Source organism: Malania oleifera, chromosome 6 (genome assembly GCF_029873635.1).
Source record: "Malania oleifera isolate guangnan ecotype guangnan chromosome 6, ASM2987363v1, whole genome shotgun sequence".
Lineage (NCBI taxonomy): Eukaryota > Viridiplantae > Streptophyta > Magnoliopsida > Santalales > Ximeniaceae > Malania > Malania oleifera.
In genome coordinates this window covers 95,493,747-95,502,335 of record NC_080422.1, presented here as the reverse complement: position 1 = coordinate 95,502,335, position 8,589 = coordinate 95,493,747, and the positions used below count along the sequence as shown (strand labels likewise).

The following is an 8,589-nucleotide window of genomic DNA, read 5'->3' as shown; positions in this document are numbered from 1 at the left end:
TTCAAAATTCTAAAGGGGTCTTTGATCTGTTTTCTTTTAAGATTTTCCACAACACAAAACCAAGGTGTTTCACAAATCATAAACCAAACACACAACAACAGTGTCAGCCTAAGCTACTCAACTCATAAACAGACGAATAGAACTCTAGTTTGATCAAAAACAAAATTATCCTCCCACTAAATCATTAATTCAACTTTCAACCCCTGCTAATAGGCATTGCCAATCCGGTCTCGCATCACGCCACGACGATCCTCTCTCCCCCGATCCATGTACATATCCCGGCGGTAGTCCTTCGCTGGTGGTCCCCTAATTGGTGATCGGCTTCTCTCCCTCGCATCGCGTGCCCATCGACCACGGTGAGAAGGAGGTGGTGGTGGTGGCGGCGGTGGCACAGGAGATGGTAGCCGTCTCTCATACCCTTTCCGTTCATTTAAAAAGCTATCCCTTCCACGTTCTCTAGGGCCCCAATCCAGCGGCACAGGCCTATCAAACCTGCTCCTCTCTCGGTAGTCTTCTTCAACATAATCTGGTCGATCTCTCCGCATGTGATGATCAGGAAACCTGCCCTCGTGCCTGGAATATGGTGGGCCACCAACGAACTCCCTAGGGCCATCTCTGGCCCAACCACGAGACGGAGATCTATAGCCATTAGCAATCCTGCCAGGGGAAAGATCCATTGAGGGGCCAGAAAAGCGTCGAGGGTGAGCCTGTGGAGGCGGTGGGCCAGGATAACCCCTCCGAGGGCTCCCTCCAGCTCCAAAACGAGATCTGTTGCAATTGTTACAATACTCCCGCCTTGCAAAGTTGAGGTTGCCACACCTTAGACATCGGAAAAACATAGCAAAAGACCATCAGGCTTCACAAATGCAGAGTGGGAAAAAATTGGCATGATATTCAAAAAATAAAGCATACTGTTACAACTGGCAATAAGAAAATTCCTATCACTAATTGTCCCACAACTAAAGGCTGCAAGTATGCAACATTTGGCACTACAGAAAAATCAACAATACAAAGACTTACAGGGGATCAGGGCAAATCCAATCTCCTTCTCTTGGACGCACATTTGGATTATTTCTACCCGCGCCTTCACCTCTGAATGACCCAGGACCAAATTCAGGTCCATCAAAACCTCTAACAAATGGCCTGCCGCCACCTCGTCCTCGACCATAAGGGGGTGAATTGTCTCGATATCTACCAGAATCTCTTCCACTGCCAAATCCACGGCTGCGTCCCGGATGATCATAATCAGAACCATAGTGATGATCTGCATTCCTGCGGTGCACAGGAGAGATAGAACCTACACCAATTCTATATCCTGAAAAAAGCCAGTGAAGCCCAAAGTTACACCTAACTGAAGACAGGGGGACAATTGTAATAAGAGCGTACATAAGATGTCCGAAGGCTCATGACCCATGAAAGTATCACTAATCAATTCAACTTTTTTGCAAGGCAGTTACCATTATTCAAAGTGTTTCCCTGTCTTGAAGTACTAAAAATGAGATAAAATCTTGGAAAGGTGTAAGAAGCTCACCCAATAACAGCCCTTATCCTCACCTCCCAAGCAACCAGCTCATCTTGCCAGCAAAGACTGGATCAATGAGCAATTGAAACCATGTCTACCCATTCTCACCAAATATCATAACTGGTCAAAATGCTCTGGGTAAAAAAAATCCAGCCCAATATTTCTAAAATTTGAGAGCACATATCTTGCATATTGTTAGATACTTGAAGCTTGCTTTTTTTAAACCTAAAATTTGAAGTTATCAAACCCAAATTCATTGATCAAGGGCACAACCAAGACTTAATGAGTGGTGCCTTGGTAGTAATTAGAAAGATAACTCGCATCTGCCACCCGCAGACAAAGAAAACAGGTAGACGCCTACTGAATAAGTACCCACCACCAAAAACAACGATCCTCGTGCAGACTTGTTCCAAAATCTTGTGTCAGAACACATGCAAGTAGGTGTAACAAAAATGACAGAGCCAACCTTCCCAGGGGGAACCACCATAAAACCCAGTGGAGAACCAACAGCACAAAATGATTCAAAAACTCAACCACCACCATTCCGTCCACTTCTTTTCAGATACTGTCCCAGCATCTTGTACGAAGAGATCAGCAATGAAACATTAATTGACGAGAACAATGCATACAAATAAATATCCAACCAGCACTTATCATGTGAAGATATTTCCCAAACAAATGATTGGCAGAAACCCTACGGCCCTGTCCACTCCCCAGAATGCAATTCCTCATTATTTCAGTAAAAAGTCCCTCTTAACAAAGAAATAAAAGTAATATCAAGGCAAGGAAACTCCACTAAAATGTTCATCCAAAAGTTTATGCCATTAGCAACAATGTTCAGTACCATTCCATGAACCATTGAGCACAAAAAACAACAAAAAACCTATGAGAACTCAGCAGAAGCTAAGCAATTAGCATGTAAAGAAGTTCCTCAACTTCCCCGTGCACTCAAGCAGCCTGGTAGCAGCTCCGGAAATGTTGAACTGCACACTAAGATATTTTAACCAATCAACTCAACCTCATTTATCCATCCAAAACATGAGTCAAAATAAAAATGAAAAAAAACCAGCCAAACCACTGAATCCGAAAATGATAACCTCAAACCACAAAACTGCAAACAAATGAGAAGGGTTATCGATCACAAGAAAACCCAGTAGCAGGCGCTTTCACAAATAACAACCTGATGGTACGGAAAACTGAATTGAATAACATTCACCAATAAATATCTCCTTACAAGACAAGAACACCAGCTTCCATGAAACCAATTTACTAAGCCCTAAACAATGCTCCATGAGTTACATTATCACACTTAATGTAAGTCAGCCTCTGTTCACTACAATCTTAAATGCTACCATCAACATAGCAAAATGCCCCTCCTCCTCATATTGTTGATGATGGTGGATATTCCAACTTTTCCCTAACTACATCAAATAACCACTTCAAATTCTTAAAACCAAGTCTTGATGAAATGATATTTATAGTTCGCCAAATTTTAAGCCCGTAATCATCTAAATACTACATGGTAAAACCAGAGTCAACATTCCCACAACGTTCCAAACAAAAACACCAGAAAATAACTTAGTAAAAAAAGGCTGAGCAGCCCGAGCATACACGTACTTTTAGTGATGGAGGAACCATGACTTCATATTTCAGGCATGATATTCATCAATACCATTTCCCACCCCACATGCATATTTTCAATACCAGAAAAATACGCCCAAACCATTCTCAAGACCTGCCCTCATACCAACACACCTTCCACCCCATGAGTTCATGTATCGGACATGATATCCATCGATGTCATTTCCCACATGCACATTGACCCTTATATCAAAAAGAAATATCCCAAACCACGCTCTCACACCATCATGCCTTCCTCAACACCCAGGTTCTTGCACCAGGCAACATTCAAAGCTGTAAGACACAACAGCAAAATTCATTTGCAATTCGACACTCCAAAATGATAGTATATCCACATGCTCAACATGCAATATAAGGCAGACGAAAGGTTGTTAAAAAAAAAACATGAAAAAAAAAAAACTGAAAGAAAAAAACAAACAAACTTGCACCATAACTAAAACTCACCATTCAATTTCTTTTGAAAGACTGCTTCTTAATCAGGCCATGACAACAAGCAATTAAAAATTGAAAAAGCACTTGTTGACTAAGGAGCCTCTATACATAATTCAGTGAGCAGCCAATACAAGAAAATAAGAGAACCATTGTTCTTTTAAGAAGAAGTTTAACTACTAAGGAAAAGGTGATCCGCACCATATCAAGACATGAAAAAAGGGATGCATGCAGCAACAAGAGATAATGGAAAAGAAACCACCATATTCAATTGACTTTAGGATACATACAAAAGATTAATTTTAGGGCTACAAACCAAATTGCAATAAAAGTCTATTCTTATAATCACTCTCTCTATCCATTTTCTACTCGCTGTTCACAATGTCATAAATTCTCAACAGATTGGACCAAGCTCCCTTTCCCCCATCAATCAATTAATCTACTAACACTCACAGTGACTAATAATAGGCATGCCAAGAGCCTACCCCCTTTCCCAAACATAAATAAATAAACAAAATAGAGCAACTTCAAGGGGAGAAAGAATAGATGTAAACTCTTTCATTGTAATGTAAGCATAACCACCACCACCACCATGCATATGCACAAAATTTTTCTTGGAGCCTAAGAACAAGGCAAAAGGCAAGGCACAGGCCTAAATGAAATAAAGAACGCATATTATACATATTCTATGCGTATTCTGCATTGCATAAACATTCAAATAAATCAAATGATAATGCAAATATGCAATGTGCAAATGGTTCCACCAAAATATTTATAATATACTTAAGCACAAATACCTAGAATCTTAAACATTCTACATGATAACAACAAAATAATTCAGAATTTAGATTATATAAATATAGATTAGTATAGTCAAAATGGAAAATAAATCCAAGTTTATTATATGTAAAGGAACCAAAAACCAAATATCTTTCTGAGAGCCACCGAAAGGAACAAGCATCACATGCTAAAGCATCATGAGTTAGAGGCTTCATAAATCTACATTTTGTTTTATCACTCACTTCCCCCCTTTGATGTGTTTTAAGCCATGGATCAATTTTACAGAAATAGGCAGGCCCAAATGCGCAAAAATAAATTCAAAAAGCAAAAGAAGCTTACTCAGTCAAATAAAAGCTGAAACTGACCAGCAACTAAAAAGACAAATCTCATCGAGGCCTACCACAGGATGCACAAAGTCTTGCAAATGAGTGCTTCCCAATGAGACACTAGCCAAATTAGAATGGTCCAGGGGAAAACAAATATCAAATAAGGGAGTATTGCTTGCTCCCCAAAAGCACTATGTAGCTCTCAACCTCATAGCACACACTTCAAGCCAGCATAAATACCACGAAAGTTGCAAATATCAAAGCCCTTCAATAGACTGGCACACTACACTGCCCAAGAAAATCGTACAAAGATGTGGAGGGCCACTTGATTGCCCAATTGGTACAAGACAGCCCCACATAATGATATTTTGAGAGGCACAATAACTGTGAGCCTCAATCTCTCAGGCCTCTCATTTGAGTATCAAACAACATAATATCCCATAGTACTTCCAATGGGGCCCCCAATCCCTTGAGAAAGCTCCGAGAGCCCCTCACCAACCCAGGTCCATAAATAAAGAGCTTTACGAATCCTTTCACTCTTAGAGTCAAAATGTCTAAGGAGTCATTCTCCACCTATTTACAAGAATGTCATTCCCTTACCTACTAACATGTGACCAAGCAACACTAGCATCCAAGGTCTATCTATGACAACTCCATGATCAAATCCATGGTTTACATGATTCATCCATGAAACAACTGTCCCAATGCCCCTCCTGTGTCATGCGTCTCTAATGCAAGTCACAGTTGAAAAAACATGAAACTGCAACACCTTGCTGAAACCTATGCAAAGCCCTACACATTGCACCTTCCTGCGCCTTGGAATTTTTTGGCACTTTGGCAGGCATGTCAAAATTATGCATCAATGACCATACTTGCATCACTCTTGTGTTCTAGTTCATGCACGCACATGAACTATTGTTATGCTATCTTTAAAAAAAATAAAAAAGATGTATCAGCTGATTTATTCTATGAAAAAAAAAAAGGTCCGCTAGAACCTTTGATACTTGGACCATTTAGTTCACACCTTGGAGCATTCATCTTTGACACCTGGGCAGAGGACAGCCCAACACTCAGAGTCTCAGACACACACTGAGGCCCAACACCATTCAACACAGGAATATTTAATTGGGCTGCCATCCTGCGAAGTGCAATGGTTATGATTGGAGAAATGTAGTGAAAATTCTTCAACTACACTCAAAAGTTACTCAAGTAGCGAGGGTCACTAGTAAGTGGTTGTGAGGAAAGAAAACAATCATCAAGTGGCTTACGAGTTTTTAGGAAGTAAATTAGCTACATAATGTAAAATGCAAAGGAAGGGAGTGGCATGATGTTCTGCATTAAAATAATCCTTCAAAACTTCCATTCCAGGTTTAAATTTTTGCACTACCTTAAAGAAGCACAGTTGAGGAATTTCAACCTTGGCATGGAATGTTCAAGATCCTCAACTTTATGCCTACTAACTCAGTAGTCTCTATATAATTGTAAGGGGCATCCAACTATAAGGACCCATTAACTGCTCGAACAAATCAGAAATGCACTATCCTTGGTGAAAGCTGTCCTATATATTGGGAAGAAATGAAGAACTCTTTGTTAAGAAATTCAAAGAAAAGTGCCTCTTAAATATCATTCTTTACATTTTCAGAGAAAATGGGAACTAGGGAGTAATCATATATGACAATTGCTACACATCTAAATGCCGTATGTCCAAAGTAAGGCATATGGATATATATTCATCCATTTTGGAACAATTCCTACTCTTTGCCAAAGAGTTTAATTACCCTTGGAAAGATAGAGGTGCAAAATGGCCTCGTCCTCATACCATGAACTTGGATGGTGGAGCGTTTTACTTTTTAAGAAGCTTTGAAAAAGCATAATGTTCATTCAAACAGCAAACTCAAACGGTATTGAAATTTTTAATTGCCACACCTTCAAATCAGAATTCAAAATCTTGCATGCTTTTGACATTTGAGCACAGGTGTCTGCATCATTATTTGAATTTTTTATGAACAGCATGAAACATATTTTGTAAATGCCTTTTATTTCCCACGATTATAGGCTTCTAGCACTCACTCCTTCACTTTGGATACTAAAACATAAATTCATTTATCTCACCACCAAATAAATGCAGAATATTCTTTACCATGTCTATCAACCAATCAATCAAATGATCAATCATTCAAGCAAGTGTTAGAATTACTCATAGCAAATGCAACTCCTATGCAGAAAGGAACGCGAGGGAATGGTACAAAAAAGGCATGAGAAAAGGGGAGTTGTAAAATGTGTCCATGTCCATGGGCGCCGATACAGCATAAGCACAACCAATTTCCATATTTCAACCACCTTTTCCAATTTGAACACAAACTGCAGACGTCATAATTATATAGAAAACCAGCACCAACTGAAAGTCCGAGAACAGTGACCCATTAATCCTCACGCAGCCAAAAAGAATATGGAACTCTGAAAGGTAATTCTATTAAACTTCAATTCATCCAGACCAAAAGCCTCAGACAATTTCACCGGTTGGATATATTATGAAGAAATCAGACCATCCTGATTTAAACATGGCTATAGATTTTGCTCCATACAAGGAGGGGATAAACGAAAACAATATTTTGAATCTTAGCCATATTGTGGCCTGATTTTCATATGAAAAAAAAAAAGAAAAAAGAAAAAAAAAAAAAAGGTTGCCGCACGATAGTGAAATCTGATATTCAAACTACAAATAGTTTTTATTTCGTCGAATTCACACAATTGACGAAGATAATTGAATTCCGAGACACGGAACAACAAATCTAAGCTCATACAATTGCTCAGAGGAAAAGGGAGAGAAGAAAGAAGGTTTCCTAACCTGGGCCATCGGAATATCGACCCGAACGGGAATAAGAGGGTGGTTCCCGACGAACCTCGCCGGGCTCGTAATCAACAGCTCCACCACCACCGCCACCTCCTCCGCCACCACCGCTGTCGGAGGGCCGCACAACGAGGCTGCTGAGAAGAGGCTGGTGCGGTGTCGTCTGGTCCTTCTCTCGCGACCCCATCTCTCTCTCTCTCTGGCTGGACGGTTGATGCGCTTGGACTGCAGTCGGGAATTTTCAATATAAACCCTAGTGTCGGATTCGGAAGTTTAGGTTGGAAAATATAATTACGAAAACTGCCAACTTTTATTTGATTTTACAATAAAGGGTCTGTGTCATGAAAAATGTGTACGCACCCAATCTTCCTATCACCCCATCTTCCACCATTTCAACAATAATGAATGCTTAACTATTCATATTATCTTATAGAAGAATACAACTTTCTATATAGTAAGGATAAGGGAAGAGAAGAAATAAAGTAAAGAGAGACAATTTATACAATAGATAAGTAATATTTTGTATAAGTTTGGTCACAAATTATTTTATAATTCCATTCAAGATAGTGAATTTTTCATCTCATCTATTTGTTAAATAGGTATATCCAAACCACGTAAAGTTTTTGTCTCGTCTCTATTTACTTTTCTATTTATGTCCTGCATCTTTTATAGCACGTTATTAGTACGAGACTAACCAACTGAATTATTTTTTTAATTCTTATTTAATTTATTTATTTTTTATAAATTTAACTCCTCAAGAATATAATATTCTCTAGAAGAAAATATGTCTTTTAAAGTTTAAAAAATACTAATCTTCAAAAGAAATGATAAGATAGTTATCCTGAAGAGACAATATATATAAATTTTCCGAATAGATAGTCCTCTTGAAGAGGCTATATATTTAAATCTTTTTTGTATATATATATATCTCGAAGAGATAGTCCTCCTGAAGAGATAATATATTTAAATTTCTTGTCTATATATTTAATTTCCTAAAGAAATGATAAATATTTACCTCCTGAAGAGATTTAACCTTTCAA

At 38.8% G+C, this 8,589-nt stretch overlaps 1 protein-coding gene across 1 annotated transcript; it reads right to left on the bottom strand.

The window, feature by feature from the left end:
- Positions 1-7,919, bottom strand: LOC131158829 (uncharacterized). The gene is made up of 3 exons (XM_058113737.1): positions 7,547-7,919; positions 1,021-1,315; positions 1-819 (listed from the first exon to the last, which is right to left on the bottom strand). The coding sequence occupies exons 1-3, from the start codon at positions 7,734-7,736 to the stop codon at positions 207-209; spliced, it is 1,098 nt and encodes a 365-aa protein (XP_057969720.1). The 5' UTR covers positions 7,737-7,919; the 3' UTR covers positions 1-206.
- Between the last annotated feature and the right edge of the window lie 670 nt (positions 7,920-8,589).

Excerpts from the sequence above, each read along its gene's own strand:
- LOC131158829 (XM_058113737.1), bottom strand. The coding sequence starts at position 7,736 with ATGGGGTCGCGAGAGAAGGACCAGACGACACCGCACCAGCCTCTTCTC. Across the intron at positions 1,316-7,546 it reads TCGATATTCCGATGGCCCAG|GATATAGAATTGGTGTAGGT; the intron begins GTTAGGAAACCT and ends GGCTTTTTTCAG. Across the intron at positions 820-1,020 it reads TGGATTTGCCCTGATCCCCT|GTGTGGCAACCTCAACTTTG; the intron begins GTAAGTCTTTGT and ends CCGATGTCTAAG.